This window comes from Trichosurus vulpecula, chromosome 4 (genome assembly GCF_011100635.1).
Source record: "Trichosurus vulpecula isolate mTriVul1 chromosome 4, mTriVul1.pri, whole genome shotgun sequence".
Lineage (NCBI taxonomy): Eukaryota > Metazoa > Chordata > Mammalia > Diprotodontia > Phalangeridae > Trichosurus > Trichosurus vulpecula.
The window spans coordinates 440,982,506-441,001,001 of NC_050576.1; the positions used below are offsets into that span (position 1 = coordinate 440,982,506).

Genomic DNA, 18,496 nt, shown 5'->3' on the forward strand with positions numbered 1-18,496 from the left:
AAATCAGGAATCTGTCTGAAGGGCTGAGCAGAGGTATATCAGCAATGCTGGGACCCACCTACATGGCCAGCTCACCTCTCTCTCCAGGCACGGATGGACTGGCTGGCCACTGGGCGGTCACTGACCCACTTCCTGAAGGTCACCAGCGTGAATCACCCTGCTTTCTGCTTCTCCTAATCTAATGATCAGAGGGGTCCGAGCCCACTTCAGCGCAGGTTCAGGAGGGCAGCTTAGCAAGATGGGTGTCACTGGGATGAGCCAATTGCTTTTTTAAAAAACAATAAACATAATGACCTTCTTTGTCCCTTTCAGTCACTTGACTGTGAAGCGCAGCCAGTTGACGAACATTCATTACTCACCTACTATGAGCATGTGCTAGGCTAAGCCTTGGTCTGTTGGGAGGAATCATCTGGAAAAGCCTCTTTGATCCTTTGGTCTGTTTTTGTGAAACATCTGCTTGTTGTATTCTTGCCTGTATAACAGCCTGCTCCAGAAAGGCTTTCTAGAAATGCTCTAAAGGGCAGGTGGACGGGGGCCACAGCTGCTAGTGTCCTCTAGAACACTTCCAGGGAGGGGTTACCAAGCTGCCCAAGATGGGTTTTATTCTTTTGGAATCTTGCCCTTCCAGGGACATTGAAAACAATTCCTCGTGTCTTTAAACTGTAAGAGTCTGTACTGATTCAAAGGAAGATGCCAGTGAATGGGGATTAATAATAAAAACCAGCCAAGGGAGTTGGGCTAGGCAGGACCTTGGGGTCAGCAGAAGGCCTTGGGACATTTTGGCCAGAGCAGGGAAGGCTCCAGGAGGACAGGAGAGCTATGGGCTTTGATTTGTCCTGATCCCCAGTGACCAGAAGCAGAAACTACAAAGGGGGCATGGTAGGCTTAATGTCAGGAGAACCTTTGTAGGAATTCATGCTCTCTAGAGGTGAAATGGGCTGCCAGGAAAGGGGTAGGCTGGGGGGCCTAGCTGGGGGGTGGTGGTGCACATCCTGCTTCAGGTCCACCTTGTATCTGAGGGCCATTAAGCTGCCTTATAACTTGGAAGTTCTGTCCACTTGGCTCCCCTCAGTGACAGCTTAGCCGGCCAGTCCAATGGGCAGCCAACTGGGCCCAGAATGAAGTAGGAGGAACAGGGCAGAGGGATTTCCTGCAGGAAATTGCCTAGACCCTTTAATGACCCCAAAGTCCTCTCAGAAACATGCATCTTTTAAATACCAACATTCTACCAGTATTTGTTGTGTGTCTGCCAAACCCAGGACAGGCATCTCCAGAGAACTCCACTTCCTGTCTGTGAGACTCAGTTGCCTGATCTGTGGAACGAGCAGGTTGGAGTAGGTTACTTCTGAGGTCCCTGGAGCTCTAGACCTGGGACCCCACAGGGTAAAAACATGCATCACTTGGAGGGCAATGGAGAGCATGCCTGGTGGGCATGAGCCACCGGCACTGGGCAATCAGGGAGCTACCTCAGAGAGCGGGCATAAAGGAAATGTATGACTGGAAAAGACAGATGGTGGTTATATGGTGAGGTTAGAAAGTCTGAGTGCTCTGCTGGTATCCTTGTGAGGCCAGGAGCAATCAAGGAACGTTCCCAGGACATTGGGGGGATCCCCTCAAGAAACCTGGTGGAATGGCCTGGGTGAGAGCACACAGAATGGGCAGGCAGGGATGGGGTGCCATCTGGATCATGGGAGGGAAGAGCCGTATCAGGGAGATCAAAGATTGGTTGGAGTATTTTTTGAGTAAATCAACATTGCTTATGTAGGCGAGGAAGGTTTGGCTACACAAGAGGTGAAATCTCAGTTTTGTGGAACCTAAGCCACCAGGGAGATTTGGCAGCCAAGAAAGCAGAAGTGACTTCAGATGGCATGAGAGAGACAGTGTCCAGGCTGAGGCAGATGATCCTTCTGTCCTCTGCCCTCATCGTACCACACCCGGAGTCTTGTGTTAAGGTCTCAGTGCCACATTTTAGGATAGATGTCGACAAACTCATGGGCAGAGGAGGGCCAACATGTTGGTGAACAGCCCATGCCCTAGAGGAAGGTGCTGGGCCTGTGTGGTCTGGAAAGAGAAGTCTCGGGGTGATGTGATAGCCATGTTCAACAACTGTCATGGGAGAGGAGAATTAGGTTTGTTCTAAAACTAGGAATGTCACAAAGAGACAGACAATTTAAACATAAGGAAAAACTTCCCAATGGTGAGAGCCCTCCTGGGTGGAAGGAGCTGCCTTCAGAGGTGGCTGGGTCCCCTTCACCCAAAGGCTTCAGGCAGTGACTGGACGCCAACCTCTCACCTACGCTGTGGGGAGAAGGGGAACCCTTGTTCATATCGGTGCTCTCTGGGGTCCCTTCTGATTCTGGATCTCAGGGAGCAGGTGCTAGAGTGGGCTGGATCTGGGGTCCGGAAGGCCCGCCCCAGACAGTGGCTGGCTGTGGAACCTGAAGGCTGTCTCCCCAGCCCTTGCTCCCTGTATTTTGTGAGTTGACGCTAAGATAGTGCCAAAATCCCTGGGTACACGTGGAGAGAAGCCCAAGTGACATCGAGGTGTTTGAGCAACAAGGACCCACGTCCTACTCTATATAAGGGCTGTCACTTAGTCCGTACATCACCATCAAGGGAGTTTAGTACATAAGGTGACCACTAGGTGGCTCTAGACACAAGTCACTGATCCATGGTTTCATAAGAGAGTGTCCAGCGTTCTTGGGCAGGGTTTCCCAACAGCAGCTACATCCCCAGCATGGATGCCATAGAGACTGATAAGCTTCCAAGCTGTTACTTCTTCCTTTCCACTGCCCCGAGGCTGCAGGGTTTGGGTGCTCTGGAAGCTGACTCAATTCAGCATTGATCCAGGAGTGTGAAAATAGGATATTCCTCAGAAATGTTAACATTGCGGAAATGCCCAGGGTTCTTTTCTGACCCCCTCCAGGAAATTTCCTCCAATGTGACTGACGCTTGACATTTACGTTACATCGGCAATCCACACTGCGGCCACACACATGTACTGGACACAAGAAAAGAAAGCTGCTTTCACACAACCTTCTCCCAGCCTGCATGGAATAGGACAGATCATGAGAAGGCAGTCTCACCCACTTTGGATCAGATCTGTAATTAACAGAGCAACTAGGAAGAAGAGCCTGGAAGCTGGCGCCACTTCCCAGCTCGGTCTCAGAAGGTTTGGGCAAGTCTCTACCCCTGCTTACTTTGTCTCTCACAATCGCCACTCCATGTTCTTAAAGGGCTCGGCAAACAGTGCTGAATCAGCGTTTCTTGTTGACTGACTCGTCTCATCGACCATGGAGTCTCTACTCCGACTGGTGCCACGATGGCACCCGCACCTGGCAATGTCAGTCTCAGCCTGGGGGGTGATTACTCTCCCTGCGCCAAGTAGGTGATGGAAAGCTGGGCTGACCTGCCTCTTCCCCTCTTTTTTCCCTTGCTCCAGAATCAGGTGAATGGTTTATTGTTGTCTTCTTGAGGACAAAAGGAAAGAGAAGTTTGTGTGTCTGGAGCTCCCTTTGCTCGCACGCATTTTCTGCTTTCCTCACTCTCTCCCTGCTCTTTTTCCCTGGGTTAGGCTTTCGGCGGGGCCGCAGGGCAGCAGGAGCCATCCACCACGGCTGCGCCACCATTTACGGTCTCCCATCCTCCTCCAGGATGTCTATGCACCCACGTCATGCCTTCCTCGCGCGTCTTCCTGCTGCGTGGCAAGGTGAGCATGTGCTCCTGCTACCCTTCGGCTTCCACGCGGCTATGCTCGGGCGCCAGCAGCTTCTTAGTTGGAGATAAAATCTCTTCCTTCTTCCTCCGCGGTGGGGGTCGGTGGACCTCTGCTCCGCCTGGGTAGATGACAGATTCTGAAAATGCCGCCGCTGCACGGGAAGATGAGCTCATCTTCACCTTCAGCTGCACAGCTCATTCTGTCTCCTCCTGAACCGCTGCTTTCCCAGCACTGTTCACTCGGGCTCCCAGCCCAGGAGTCATCCTGGGTCCTCACTCTCTCTCACCGCCCCCCCCCCCCACTCTCTCCCCGGACACCCACCCTCCCTGGTGCAAACCCCCATCGCCCCCCATGGACCACTTCAGTGGCTACGCAGACCCTGGGGAGGGCTCCAAGGCAGTGAATTGGGAAGCGGTGGGGAAGGAAAGTCGGGATACGGGGAACGGGGCATGGGGTTGACGAGCCTCGTCTGCCAGAGGCATGAAATGTGGACTGCTACCGGTGCGTTTCCAGGCCTCAGTCTTCAGAGAAGGAGACATGGGCCCACAATGGGGAAGTGGCCGGCCTGGCCCTCCCCCGCCCCCTCCCCTCTCTCAGGAGTGTGCAGAGAGCTCAGCACAAGACGCCTGTGGCCAGGCTGCTGCTCTTGAGGTTTCTGGGGGCCACAGGAAGTGCCTGAGGCTGCTGAGGCAGCGGAGGCTGGGGTTGGGGCCCTTGGGGCTGATGCCTCCACTTTGCACAGGGTTGGGTGACATGGAGAGCCCTGGCCCAGGAGAAGCCTCTGGCCTGCGAGCCCAGCCAGCCCCTCGCCTTTATGGAACAGCCCCCTCCGAGGCCAGCCCGGAGCCGCAGGAGCCCGGGGGTGCCCGGAGTGTCCCCCGATGCAGGGCTTATGGGGCTGTCGCTGTACTCTGTTATATCAACCTGCTCAACTACATGCACTGGTTCATCATCCCAGGTGAGCTGGGGGGGGGGGGGCAGGGGAAGGGAGGCCTGGAACCTGTCACTCAGCCAGTCAGTCAACAAACACGATCCAACACCTTCTCTGAACTTGGGGCAGGCACACAGCGGCAAACCCTGATCTTGCCTGTCACAAGGGAGCTCACGAACTGACAGAGCAGGTGGTGGTGCCGCAGACTGAGTGCCAGGGCCAAAGACAGGAAGACCTGGTTCAAATCCAGCCTCCGACACTGGGCACGGCTGCTTGCCTCAGTTTCCTTGTCTGTAAAATGGGGGATAACAATGTCCCAGGGTTGTTGTGAAGATCACATGAGAAAATGATTGTAAAAGCACTTAGCCTGGCACATAGCAGGGGCGCTATTATGAGTGATTAGTGGGAATTGGGGATCTGGAGCTGAGAGAAGGCACAGGGTAACTGAATGAAAACGCATTTATTAAGCATTTACTGCATACAGATCCCTGTGCATACATAGGATACATACTGGATACTAAACACGAGGCATAGCAGAAGAAAGGAGCCAGGCCCTGCTTACCCTGAGGCCAGGCTCTAAGAAGAGGCTTCCCATCCATTGAGAGGGTCCTATGGGCCATGGAGCAAATGGCTGGGCCTCCTCTTCACTGCCCTCTCTGATGCTGACCCCTGGAAAGGCTGGTCTGGCCCAGAATCCTCACTGTGCCCGGCTCCATCCTGATGGGGGCTCACTCCTGGGGATGAGGATCCTGAGGTCAGGCTGGAAGCAGGACTGGTGACTGATGGGGGCAGGGAGGAGCCCAGACCAGACGGGGGCCAGATGAAATGAGGCTCTGGGGGAGCTTCTGGGTGATAACAAAGGGTTTGGCCTGGTCAAGCAAAGGCCTTTCTCCAAGCCCGAGAGCTGGCTGAACGCTTGAAATGGAGAGGAGTCTGGCCAGCTCTTGTGCTATAAGCCAGATAATGGGACACCCATAGGAAGCATTTCCTGTAGCAGACCCTGGGGGTGGACAAAGTGCTTTACATGGACACATCCGTAAATCTCATCTGGGCCTCACAGCAACCCCATGAGGCAGGAACTCTTATCATACCTACTTTACAGAGGACAAAACAGGCAGAAAGGGGCCACACCTCAAGGAAGGACCAGAGGTCGGGTTTGAACTCGGCTCTTCCCACCTCCCAGGTGGCTCCTTAGTGCCTGGCAGAGCTCTGGCCTTGTGTGAACCTGGGCAAGTTGCCCGACATCCCACTTTCCTTTTATAACGAGAACATGAGGTGATGAGGAAGAGGAGGTTCAGGCGTTGGTTGTCAGAAAGAACTCAAGAGACTGATTTTCTCCTAGTCAAGAGGGCTTTGTTAACTCAAAAAGCAATGGGCCAGCCCTGGGGGTGGGGAACAGCAGTTTGTAAGAATACAGAAGTTTGTTTTTATACACAATTTTTGGGCACTTAGCCAAGAGTGGAATATGTGTCTACAGGAGGAGTTAATCGAAGGGAAAAAGGTGTCAGGAGGAGGGAGCAGGTGTGCTGAGGACAATTCAAGGATGTGATTGCCAAACAAGGAACTTAGCTTGCTCCAGTTTGGGGGGCTAGCCACGTACATGGGATATAGGCAAAAGAAGCAGGGTTTTTGTTATCTGACAGAGCTTCCTGTTACTGGGCAAAACCCAGCCTCACCACAAGGGACTTGTCCAAGGTCTCACAGGCAGGTAGTACTTGGCATGGCTGGGATCTGAGCCCAGGCACCTCAGGTCTGGACTCCAGACAAGCCACCCCTGTGCACGTTGAACTTGGCCCCAAAACAGGACAAAGCTCTGCCCATGCCAGGCCTGAACAACATCTTTGGATGGCTTGTTTCTGTCGGGTTTCTCATTAACACTCCTTGATGATGGGTTTTTCAGTGCCCTTCCTGAATGTGGACAATTCCTCTGTTATTAAAGGCCTGACTTTGTGCCAGGCGCTGAGCTAAGTGCTGGGGATACGAATTTTTAACAAGACAGGGCCTGCCCTCAAGGAGCTCACAGTCCCCCAGCAGACGTATAAAAGGCACCTGAAGGGGCAGTGGGCAGGGTGGGGGAGGGGAGGCATCAGAGGCCCAATCCACGTGGTGCCCTGGAGCTCTCTTTAAATGGAGGCTTCGGGAGGAGCCCTCTACTCTGCCCCCAGCCCTCCAATCAGCAGGCAGAGGATACTGAGGGTCCTGATGAGGATCCCGGGGAGCAGCTGATGGGAAATGGGGTGGGTGCCGGGCCTTTACCCTGGACTGCATTTTATTCCTGCTTTATAGAGGGGGATGATGTAGGACTGCTAGTGGAAGGTATAGTCGGTCAGTCCTGGGGCCCTGCATTCTCCTGGGGATTCAGGTGCAAAGACATTCCTGAGGAGCTGCCTGGATCTGGGGCCTCCCCCTCTCCTGGAGCCCTGGGGAGGGGGCCTGGGAAGGCATTAGTTAGACCCCTGAGCCACCCTTTCCATCCCTTCATCACTGGGCTTTGACACATTTGGGAAACACCAATGTCCACTGGGAGCCCCACTGGTGATGGGCACTGGGGAGTCTAAAGCCTTCTAAGGGCTGCGTGCATGAAATGCATGCTAGTGTGTGTGTGGTGTGTGTGAACGTGAGTACATGTGAGTGTGTGTGTGAATGTGAGTGCATATGTGCATGTATAGGTGTGAAATTCGTGCTTGTATAGTGTGTGGTGTGTATGTGTGGGTGTGTAAGAGACAGAGCAAGACAGAGACAGAAAGAGCGAGAGCCCAAGGGAGGCTGTCCAGGCACTGGCCAGCTGCTGCCTCCATTTGCCCACTGGCCTCTTGGTTTGCAGGGGTGCTCCTGGACATTCAGAAGCATTTTGGCCTCAATGACTTGGAAGCTGGCTTACTGCAGACAGGTAAGGACGGGGGCCTCCAGGGGGGCCTTCCAGGACTGGGCTCACCCCCGTCTCTGCCTCTGCTGTTCAGGTGCTTCTCCCCCTCTCTCCTGCTGCCTTGACTGCCTGCCCTCTTGACCCTTGCCGACATCTCTGGCCTCAGGCTTTGGGGATACTGTTGCTTAGGGTGGGGGATGGCAGAGTGTGGGTCTCCTCTAGCTGGGCCCCCTCCCCAGCTCTTTTGACTTAATGCCTCCCAGGCTGGGCAGGAAGCGGGCACTGGGGGCCTTCCAATGTCAGCAGGGCCGGCTGGCCCAAGGGCCACCTCTGCCCAAGATCAGGGCGCAACCAGTGGCTGGAGGCAGATCAGGGCCTTGGTAGGCGTTTCCTCCTTCAAGGCCATTTCTGGATCTCATGCTGGGGACCCACGCTGCTCAGCCCATTTGGCAGCACCTGTACTGCTTTATCAGTAGTGAGGAGCCCATTGGCCCGGCCTATCTCTGCAGGCTTGGCCTCTGACCACACTGGCCGACCACAGTCAGACAAAGATAAGGCTGGTGCGAGGTTGCTCAGTGTCTTGATTCTCCTCTGCTCCCCTTTCTCAGGCCTTGTGGGTGCTCCCCAGGTGCCAATATAGGGGATGGGCACAAAGGGAGGGAGGCCCAGGCCAAGGCCAGCCTCAGCATCAGAGCTAGAAGAAGGGGCAGTGACCAGGAGCTGGGGTCAGTCACCTCAGGGGTCTCTAAGCCCTTGCTCAGCCAGAACACAGGGACTCTTTCTCCCACCAGGCCCCTGAGGTCTGGCTGTGGGGGTCACTCAGACTGCCTTCTGCCTCTTTTTTTCCTGAGCTGTGGTGTCTTCAGGCATGTAGGGAGACCAGCCTGGACATCAGTGTCCAGTTCTGGAGCCACAGGTAAGGAAAGAGGACGATGGGCTCCTGGGCAGCCTGAGAACAGTCCAGATAGGGAGGGGGAACCAAGGAGCAGAGTTCAGGTATTTGGAGAGGAGGAGGACTATACAGGTGCCCCTCAGGCAGGAAGAGCAGTGAGGGACCAAGGCAGGGACCTGCATGGATTCTGTTCTCCGAGAGCACAGGACTTCTCGCTGCTGTGTGGCTCCAATGGGCAAGGGGCTACTTCTGGAGGGTCTAGGTGCTCCAGAGGGGAGCAGCACTATGCTGAAGACAGTATGGATCCCTGGGCCGGTGGTGGGGGGCACTCACTGGAATGTTGGGAGCTGGCACCAGGAACCCCAGGGCTCAGGCCTTTCCAACTGGAGGCCGAAGCAAGCATGGGCTGAATCTGAGGGACTGCGGGCAGTCGGGAAGATCTGAGTTCAAAACCTGAGACACATCCCACTGTGTAACCCTCCTGGGCACTTAACCTTTTCTTCCTCATCTGGAAAAGGCGGACAATAATCCACGTCCCTCCCAGGGTCGTCGTGAGGCTCAAATGAGATCATAGCTCGGAAGCCCTTGGAAGTATTATGGAAAAGCTGGCTGTTACTGTTAGCGATTTTCACTGAAGGAAGGTGGAACCCAGGGGAGGGAGGAGCAGTGCACGATCCTTTAGGGGCTGCTGTGCGTGAAATACATGGTTACGTGGAGCACTTGCGTAGGAGACGGAGATAGCCCTTTTATCCACATCGGTGGAGACCCAGGCATCAGCTCGATTTCAACTACGGTCTGAGACAGCTCAGAAGGAATTCTGCGGGGAGGAGCCCCGAACCAGAGATGAAGCTGTCCCCACTATCGAGCCCACCCTGTATAAGCCTGGGGCCATCTCAAAAGGAGTGATGTCTCAGGCTCGGGACGTGCTCCAACCCCGACAGGCTAGCAGAGATAGCTGGGACCCAGACAGGCAGGATGCTCCTGTCCCAGTCCTGTCTCTGTGTCTAATGGCTGGGTCACCTCGGACAAGCTGCTTCTTGAGGAGCCACCTCCCCTCCCCGCCACTGCCTCCTTCATCCCTTCAGTCCAGGGCTTTCCCACTCCTTCACCTCCCTTGGCCAGCCACGGGGTGGGGCCGATGCTCCCGGGCCATCCTGTCTTCTCCACTGTCCCAGGGCTAGGAAATGGGGACCCCTGGAGCCAGCCCTCCCCAGAGGGACTCTCAGGCACGTCTGCTTCCCCTTCCTGCAGTGTTCATTTCGGGCCTGCTGCTGGCCGCTCCCTTGTTCGGCTACCTCGGGGACCGCTACAGCCGGAAGGTCACTCTGAGCGTCGGGGTCATCCTTTGGTCCAGCGGGAGCCTCAGCGGCTCCTTCCTCCCCGGCCGGGTAGGTGCCTGTGGGCCCTGAAGAACCCAGACTGCAGCTGTTGGTGATTTCTCCACCTCCTCATGGGGGAGTTGGGAAAGACTTAGCCCAGCGCCAGTCCGGCTGGGGCTGTCCCCTCCTTTTCCTAGTCCAGGCTCCTGTTTCAGCAGCCCTGGGGTTGGGGGCCATTCTGTTTGTAACCTCCCAGGACCCCAGGTCCTGAAAAACCCAGATCTGGCCGAACCTTGTTCCCCATCATCTCTAGTCAGAGGCTCATCAGTCCCAAGGGACTATTAAGCTCATGCCTTTCATTTTGGAGATGAGGAAACTGAGGCCCCAGACCCTGAGCCTTCCCTTCCTTCCCTGCCCCCTCTCAGAGGCCCAGAGTCCTCACCCTTCCGACAGACCAAGGGTTAAGTGACCAGCCAGTTCCCTCTCCCAGGCCAGGCTCTGATCTGAGAAAGGACCGAGCTGTGGACACGGGAGATCCAGCCCTGGGCAGAGACAAAGCCCCCCCACCTCCCCCCAAGCATCGGAGAAGGTCTCAGAGTCTGGGAGCCTCCAGGGCTGGACTGGGAAGTCTGCCTTTCTGTCAGTGACCTTGATGGATAGGAAATCCCTTTTGGAGAGGAGAGAATTATTTTGGGATCAGCTCAAAAGAAAATTGTCAGGCAGAGGTTGAATTTCCTTTGGGGATACACCTTGGTAGAGTACCCCAACTGCATGTTTGCTGGCCCCCCCTTCCTTCCTTCCTTCCTTCCTTCCTTCCTTCCTTCCTTCCTTCCTTCCTTCCTTCCTTCCTTCCTTCCTTCCTTCCTTCCTTCCTTCCTTCCTTTCCCCCCTCTCAGATCAGCAGAGATAATTGTAAAGCACATAGCAGACCCTATAGACCCCTGCCTCCCCTCCCTCTTGTCCTCTCCCTCCCCCTTCTCTTCTACCTCTCTTCCCCGTCCTGTTCCCTCTCCACTCTCCCCTTCCCTTCTTCAGTTTCCCTTTTCAGAAGCCCCCTTAGCTCCCCTTTTCTCTCTCTTGCTCCAGGTCCCCAGGAGCCAACTTTACTTCTTGCTATCTGTTCCTGATAACTTATAACCAAGGTCAACTGATAATTAAGTGCACCTTACCCCCATATTTGCATTGTACCAGAGGACTCTTTGAGACCCCAAAGTGTAAAGCTATGATGGTGGAATGCCAGGCAGTTTGTGGGGGGTGGGTGTGCTGAGAAAGAACCTGAGTTCCACACTCCGCTCAGTCACTAATTTTCTGCATGACCTCAGACAATTCACACGCTCCTTCTGGGCCTCAGTTTGGACAAGTTTCACCTTTCCTGGTCTAAGAATGCTTGGCCCGTCTTGCCAGGTAGAGCCAGGATAGAGGTAGGGGGTGGGGGGGAGAAGTAGGGATGCTTTGAGCAAGCAGGTTTGGTCGGAGGTCAGAAACAATCTGCTATCACCAAGAACTGTCCCACTGGGGGAGGGACTGCCTGGGGAGGTGGTTCCCGCCCCCCCCACCAATTAGGGGTGCGGAGACTATTGATGGAGGAGCTCCCAGGACAGCTGTTCAGAAGTGAAGCAGGCTGCCTGCCTGGGGTGGTAATGAGTTCCCCATCCCTGGAGGGCTTCAGGCAGAGGCTGGGCGTGGGACAGAAGGGACATCTGCTCAGGTCTGGGCTCGAGTCGAGGCCCTGGAGTTCCCAGGGTTCCAAACCCCTCCTTTTCAGGCTCTGGTCTCTCCCAGCATTTCAGGCCACTCTGAGTCCCCATCTGGCCGGGGGAGCCTGTAGGGAAGGGCTGGTAGATGTTGTAAGAGATCACTCCACCATGACCCAGTACAGGCTCTGAGCAGGGGCCCCATCAATGGCCCTAGCCCCTCCGGCTTCATGTTTGCTTTCCTTCCTCTCTTGTTTCCTGGGGGCAGGATTCCTGGCTGTTCTTCCTTTCAAGGGGAGTTGTGGGCGTTGGGGTGGCCAGTTATTCCACCATTGCCCCCACCATCATCGGGGACCTCTTTGTGAAGGACCAGAGGACCCGGATGCTGTCTCTGTTCTATATCTTCATCCCGGTTGGAAGGTGGGTGGACAGTCTTCTGAGGGGCTACTGCTGGATGCCATCTATGGGCCGGTTTCTCAGGGGGATAGACTGAGGTCTAAGATAGCCCGATTGCCTTGCCATTTGTCTGTAGAGTTTTGTGGACAGTGCAGTTCAACCACAAGCATTTATCAGTCACCTAGCTCCAGCAAGGCCTTGTGGTGTGGTGGTTAGGGTGGGCCAGGTTCTGAGTCAGGAAGGCCTCCCTCTGACACATGGGGTTGTGGGGCTGGGTGGCCTATTATTCTGACTTAGCCAGTCAGGGCCATGGAGTCTTTCCAAAACCACATGTGACAGAGAAGGCAGGAATCTGCTTGGGCGGATGGGGAGTGGGGAACGTCCCCCTATACTAGTGAAACCAGGGATCTGGACCCAGATAAAAAGTGTGAAGGGCTCCAGGCTGGGGGTGGGGAAGGGCCCAGAGACGCAAAGGCACAAAAGAGTCTTTCCTTGTGGGGTGGGGGCTCCAGAGTGTAAATAAGTGCACACGTGACAGCTCAAGGCAGCGGAGAGAATTAACATCAGGGGCATCAGGGAAGGCTTCCCATGGGAGGAGGCATGTGGGCAGTGCCTGGAAGGAGCCTGAGGATTCTCGATTCTGAGATGAGGAGGGAGGGCATTCCCGGCTCGGGGAGGCAGGGCATAGAATGCCGAGTTTTAAGAAATGCTCCGTGGAGTTGGCTCTTGCTCCTCTGGGGCTGACTTGGTGGCCCTTCTTGGGGGCTGGAAGAGGGGGTGTGGTTCTCGCTCACCAGTCCCTAACTCCACTTCTCGGTGACTCCCCGCCACCTTTGGGTTCTCGGACATACTCACCTGAGGCTTCTCTCTGTTCGCAGTGGCCTGGGTTATGTCCTCGGATCTGCTGTGACTAAAGCCACGGGGGACTGGCACTGGGCTTTCAGGGTAAGGTTCGGCTGCCCCCCTCCCTTTCTTCCTTCACCAATGATGCTGAGGAAGCGGGGATAGTTCCACCCACTTGATTTGGGTTCGGAAGGAAGCGAAGCAGGATGGGGAGGAAAGAGGGCAGGGAGGGATGCCATGCCAGCACCAGGAGGTGGATGTCGGGGAGCAGCAGCTCACTGGGTCTAGTGATGGGTTTTAACTGGACCTCGATCCCAAGGCCAAAGAGCAGCCAGTCTGGAGCTGCACAGAAGTCAACCCGAGCCCTTCCCACCAAGGAGAGGAGGCCGGAGAGCGGAGAAGGGCCTCTCCGGACTGGGCTCTTGGCTCTCCCCAGATCATGCCCTGCCTGGAAGCTGTGGCTTTGGTCCTACTGGTCCTGCTGGTCCCAGACCCACCCCTGGGAGGCGCGGAAGAGCAGAGCGAAGCTGGTGGCCCCAGGACAAGCTGGTGTGAGGACGTCAGATATTTGGGGAAAAAGTGAGTGCCGGTCGTGGCCAGCCGCCCTCTCCAGTCCATGCTCGGTCTTTGGTAGCCAAGGGTCCCTCCCAGCAGCGGGGAAGAAGCCGGGTCTAGAATCAGGGCTGGGTGAGGCGCCTGTTACTTACTCTGGGTCTCAGGTTACTCATCTGTGAAATGGGGGAGGAAGGGTTGGACTCAGCCTCCGAGGCTCCCCTAACTCTAGCATGCTAGGAAAGGCCTTTTTAAGAGGAACCCTCCACCATGAAGTTCCACCAGTCCCAAAGAATTACGTTCTCATAGGGGAGCAGCAGGCATCAGACACTGCAGCCAGGGGAGCTGCTGCGGCAGGGGAGCCTCGGCCTTACGCGCTTCATCCACACTGCAGCCTCTTCGTGGTCTGTCTGAGGCGGGCTGGCAGAAGGTCTGTGTGCCAAGGAGATGGGCCGATGGGATCAAAGCTGTCCAGCTGACCCCGCCCCCCAGGCCCCTCCTGGCTCTGCGACCTCAAGGGGTCCAGGGATTTTTTGAGGGGAGAAGGTGTTGTGCAGATTCAGAAACTCCAGACACAGGGCTAGAGGGAGGGAAACAGTCACAAATACTGAAAAGCGGCCCGGGGCCTAGCGGAGGACAAGCAAGCGAGATAGGGTCCTGGAGCCAGGCAGGGAGGCACAGGCCCACCAGGGGGAGCTGTTGACCTGCTAGAACTCCAGGCAATCGTTTAGGGTTTGGAGTAGGTCCAGATTTTCAGCCTTGAGTGTCAAGGGATGGGGCGTTTGGGAAGAGGCGGAGATCTTGCACCCACAGCCCCAGCAGGCTACCTCCCCATCCTGTCACAGCCCCAGCTCATCTCTTGAAATGAAGGGAAGGAGCCCTTGGGGCTTCAGGAGCAAACCAGACAGTGGCTGGAATGCCTTGGAAAGGGGTGCGAGAGCAGCTCTGTCTGCAGCTAGGACTGTGTACACTGCATGGCCAATTCAGGCTATGCTGCACCCTGACTTTAAAGAAGCCACTGAACCTTCAGGCCGCTAGGGAGTGCCAGGCCTGGAGTTGGCAGGACCTGAGTTCAAATCCGACCTCAGACACTTGCTAGCTGTGTGACCCTGGGCAAGTCACTTGACCCTGATTGATTCCAAATTTAAAATAAAAGAGCCCCTGGAAGTCACTAAATAGTAGAGTGGCAGCCCGATCTAGGTCTATCCCAGTCTTCCCAGCCTACCCTGGGAGATGAGGGGAAGAGAGAACTGGAATCTGGAACAAAGGAGGCCCCTAGCCCCAGCCCCTCTCTGCCTTTGGGAGCACAGAGGTCCTGCTGATGGCACAGACCCGTGGCTTTGCTGTCCAGCGAGGGAAACTGAGGCAAAGGCAGCCTGCAGGGTTGCATTTGTGAGTCAGTTTAAGGAGAGCACCCCAAGACTCCAGCTCCCCCCCTTCTCCTGTGCTGGGGGGAAAGGGCTCAGCTGGACCTTGAATGACTAGGCTGTGATTATGGGCAGGACAGCTTCCCTTCTTCAGCTTCCTCCATCATCTGTAAAATGGGTTAATAGTACTGGTTGGTGCAGCTGAGGGGTGCCTGCCCACCTGCACTGTTCTCAGGGCAGTTTCTGGATCCCCGCCCCACCCCTCAATTGTCTCTGCAGCTGGAGTTTCGTGTGGTCGACTCTGGGAGTCACAGCCATGGCCTTCGTGATGGGAGCCCTGGGCTTTTGGGTCCCGAAATTCCTGTACTACACCCGAGTGCTTCATGGCCTGCAGCCTTCCTGTGATTCCCCTGACAGGTGAGGGGCCAGGCCAGGGCTTCCAGGAGAGCCTGGTGCGGGGCCGAGGCAGTAGGGGGCTGGGGACTTGGTGGGGAGAATACCTCCTCTGAAGGGTGTGCCGGAGGTCTGCCTCTGGAATGTCCTTGCTGGGCTTCCACACTCTAAGTGTGGCTCTTAATTTCTCTGACCCTTTGGGAATCTTGAAATGCTGTGGAGATGTGAGAATTTAGCCTGACTCCTTCTTATACATGAAGAAACTGAGGGCCCAGGGAGAGAAGGGAAGAGGCTTGCCTGAGTCTGGGCGCCATGTGTGTGGGGAAGTCTGCCCTGTGCCTTGCTGGGCATCCATCTGGGCACTTCCTTCTCTCCCCTGAAACTGATTTTAAAGTATTTAAGTACGTGGAGATGGGGTCTCCAGAGCCCCAGTTAGCCAGATAAGTCCTGGAAAATCACAGAATCTGGTGAATTCTGGACACGTCCTGCCAAATGCTTGTGCAGACTCGGGTCCCACATGACGGCGCATCCCGGTGAGGGCATCTGGCAGACTCAGCCCTAGAGAAACCTTTCTCAGTCCACCTGAGTGCACTGGGCGGGGGGGGGGGGGGGGAGAGGCAATGCTCATAATTAGCTGAGTTTGGGGGAAAGGGCTCTGAGTGGGCAGGCAGATGCCCCATGTGGGAATCCAGGACCCTACCCTTATTACCTGTATGACCTTGGGCAAATCCCTGCCCCTCTCTGGGTCCTCAGTTTCTCCATCTGTAAATGGGCATGGCGCTCAGTGATCTCTAAGGCCCCTTCTGGCTTAAAATCCTGGATTCTCTGGACCTGAGTCTTCTTATCTGTAATGTGGGCACCATGACCTGCCCTCTCACTCCCACCCTGGGCAGCTTGTGAGAGGTTCCTGGGAACCCCAAATTGGGGGCAGGCTGGGAATGGGCCATGGGCAGATCCCCTCCCCAGGGAGTGTCCATTACAAAGGAGCCTCCATACTGGGAGGAGGCAGAGCCTGGGGCCAGGAAAGAGCCCTGGGGTCTGGACCGGTCATTGAGATTTCTTTTCAAATTCCAGCAAAGATAATTCGATCCAGCAAACTGGATTAATTACATGTAATTCATTAATTAAAGTTAGTCAGCAATTCAGTAATGTTCTTTAGCAGGGTAGCATTGGAAAGAAATGGAATCAGAGGCCCTGGGTTCAAATCCTCTCTGTGCCTTAGTTTCTCATCTGAAAAAGGAAGGAGTTAATCTGGTCAAGCTTTGAGGCCCCTCCCTGCTCTGAATGGAGGATTCCTGCCTTTGGTCTGGAGCAGCCACATCCTCTCTGAGCTGCTCTGGGGACACAAACAGAGAAAAGGGCCCAGGCCTCACTCTAGGACCCACGGTCCACTGGACACACTGGTCCTCTCACTGGTGCTGATTGTGGCCTCTTTACGAGGTAGGAGAAGGTTTTTGGCAGCTGCTCTGGCTCAAAACTCCATGATTGTGGGCAGCCTCTATGAGCCCTGAGAGGGATGGAGGGAGATCAGTGACCACCACTGCAGTCAGACTGGCCAGGGCCTTTGAGATGCTGCCCTTGGTCCCCTTGCCACCATCTGAGATATAGACGTTCCAGCCAGAGTCCTGACTTCTCTGCCTCCAGAGACCTGCCCACGGACTGACCTCGAGCACTGAATCCCACCCTGGGTGGGCTCAGTCATTGCGCTCTGTAGTGTGCCGAGATAGCCTAAGTGACTTCGCGCAATGCCTCATGGACCCTGGGACATGCAACCTCACCAGCAAGCCTCTGTTTACCTGCCTCATCATTCTGTCCTCACTCCCCACCTCCCACCCCCAGTAAAGCTAGCTTAGCGGCTCTTGTGACCTCGTGCTGGCTTCTGATGAGGGCTTCTTTCTGTTCCCATTGCTTCATTCCCAGCAGCACCTGCTGGGATCTGGGACTACCCCAAGCTTCCTGGATGCTGATACGAACCTCCACTTCTTCCCCTGGCATTCAGCTGCCCACCAGTCTTCCACTTTTTGCTTTATTGCTCCAAGACAGCATGTGGGGAATCCCCGACCTTCTCCGTCAGGGCCTTCAGTCACTAGGATGGCATTTGTCTTGCTCTAGAGCCCCCAAACGTCTCTTCTTTTTAGCCAGCATTTAGAGAGCACTTAACAGCTTACAGAAAATTTTACAGATAATCTCATTGGAGTCGCCCAATAACCTTGTAGGTAGGCATTATTATGATCACCTTTTTACAGAGGAGAAATCTGGGGCAGCCAGAGATGAAGTGACACAGCCAGGAAGTGTCTGAGTTCCCCTGTGTCACTTTTGGAGAAAGCCTGGCCCAGGCTGGAAGCTCAGTGGTTAGCCCCAGTACCAACCCCTCTCAGTGACTGGCCCAGCTTTGAGTATCTTTCTTCCTGACCTGTGATGGTTTGCCCCTGCTGGTGGCCCCCTGCCCTGGGGGCTCCCAGTATAGGTGCTAGGCTTGCTGGTGATACCAAGGTTCTTTAGCTTGACCTGCCACTTGTGGCTCAGATCTCTGGACCTCAAGTGACCCACCAGGGCCCGCCTCCTTGGGAGCAGGGTTACGGGGCTTTCTTTCCTTTCCCTTTCTCTCTGGCTCTTCTCTCTGCTTCTGCCCATTCCAGTTAGGAGACGTTGGGTGGAAAAAAGCAAACTAGGAGTCGATGAACCGGGTGGGCTCTGTGGACTGCTGTGTGATCTAGCCTCTCTGTCCCAGACAGCGGTTCTTCCCTGGCCTTTTCTTTCTATCTTAGAGACAGAAAATAAAAATGCAGCATGGTTCAGAGGCGTTTGTCTTCTTGCCGCTATCCTTGTAGGGCCCTGGCCCTCCCTTTTATGGGAATGTAACCCTCCTTCACTTGTTTCAGTCATGTCCGACTCTTCATGGGGTTTTCTTGGCAAAGACACTGGAGTGGTTTGCCAATTCCTTCTCCAGCTCACTTTACAGATGAGGAAACTGAGGCAAACAGTGCCTTTCCCAGGGTCACACAGCTACTAAATGTCTGAGGACAGATGGGAACTCAAGGAGATTAGTCTTCAGGTCCAGTGCTCTATCCACTGCACCACCTAGATGCCTCATCTCCATCCTGATGATTCCCAAATCTACTTAGCCAGCCCTGGCCTCGCTGCTAATTTCCGGTCTTGAATCTCCAACTGCCTATTGAATGTCTCAAGCTGGATGTCCAGTAGACATCTTAAACCCAGCATGTCCAGAAGAGAACTCATCATTTTCCTCACCCCGAGCCCTCCCCTCTTCCAAATTCCCCTGTTACTTTCAAGGGCACCATCATCCCCCCATCCCCCAGGCTCACAGCCTAGGTCCCATACTCAACTCCTCATTGTCTCTCACCCCCAGATCCAATCTGTTGCCAAGGCCTGTCTAGTTTACCTAGGAAACATCTCTCCCCTCTGCCCCCTTCTCTTCTCTGACCCTGCCCTCACCCTGGGGCAGACCCTCCTCACCTCCCACCTGGACTGTTGCAGCAGCTGCCGGGGTGGGGATCTGCCTGC

General features: G+C 55.2%; 1 protein-coding gene across 1 annotated transcript in view; it reads left to right on the forward strand.

The window, feature by feature from the left end:
- Nucleotides 1-4,471: 4,471 nt before the first annotated feature.
- The window catches only part of SPNS3 (sphingolipid transporter 3 (putative)), a 59,272-nt gene continuing 45,247 nt past the window's right edge, over nucleotides 4,472-18,496 (forward strand). The window contains exons 1-7 of the mRNA XM_036754278.1: nucleotides 4,472-4,676; nucleotides 7,474-7,539; nucleotides 9,659-9,795; nucleotides 11,689-11,840; nucleotides 12,695-12,761; nucleotides 13,096-13,238; nucleotides 14,858-14,995. Coding sequence (XP_036610173.1) covers nucleotides 4,472-4,676; nucleotides 7,474-7,539; nucleotides 9,659-9,795; nucleotides 11,689-11,840; nucleotides 12,695-12,761; nucleotides 13,096-13,238; nucleotides 14,858-14,995 — 908 coding nt within the window. The remainder of the gene's footprint in view (nucleotides 4,677-7,473; nucleotides 7,540-9,658; nucleotides 9,796-11,688; nucleotides 11,841-12,694; nucleotides 12,762-13,095; nucleotides 13,239-14,857; nucleotides 14,996-18,496) is intronic.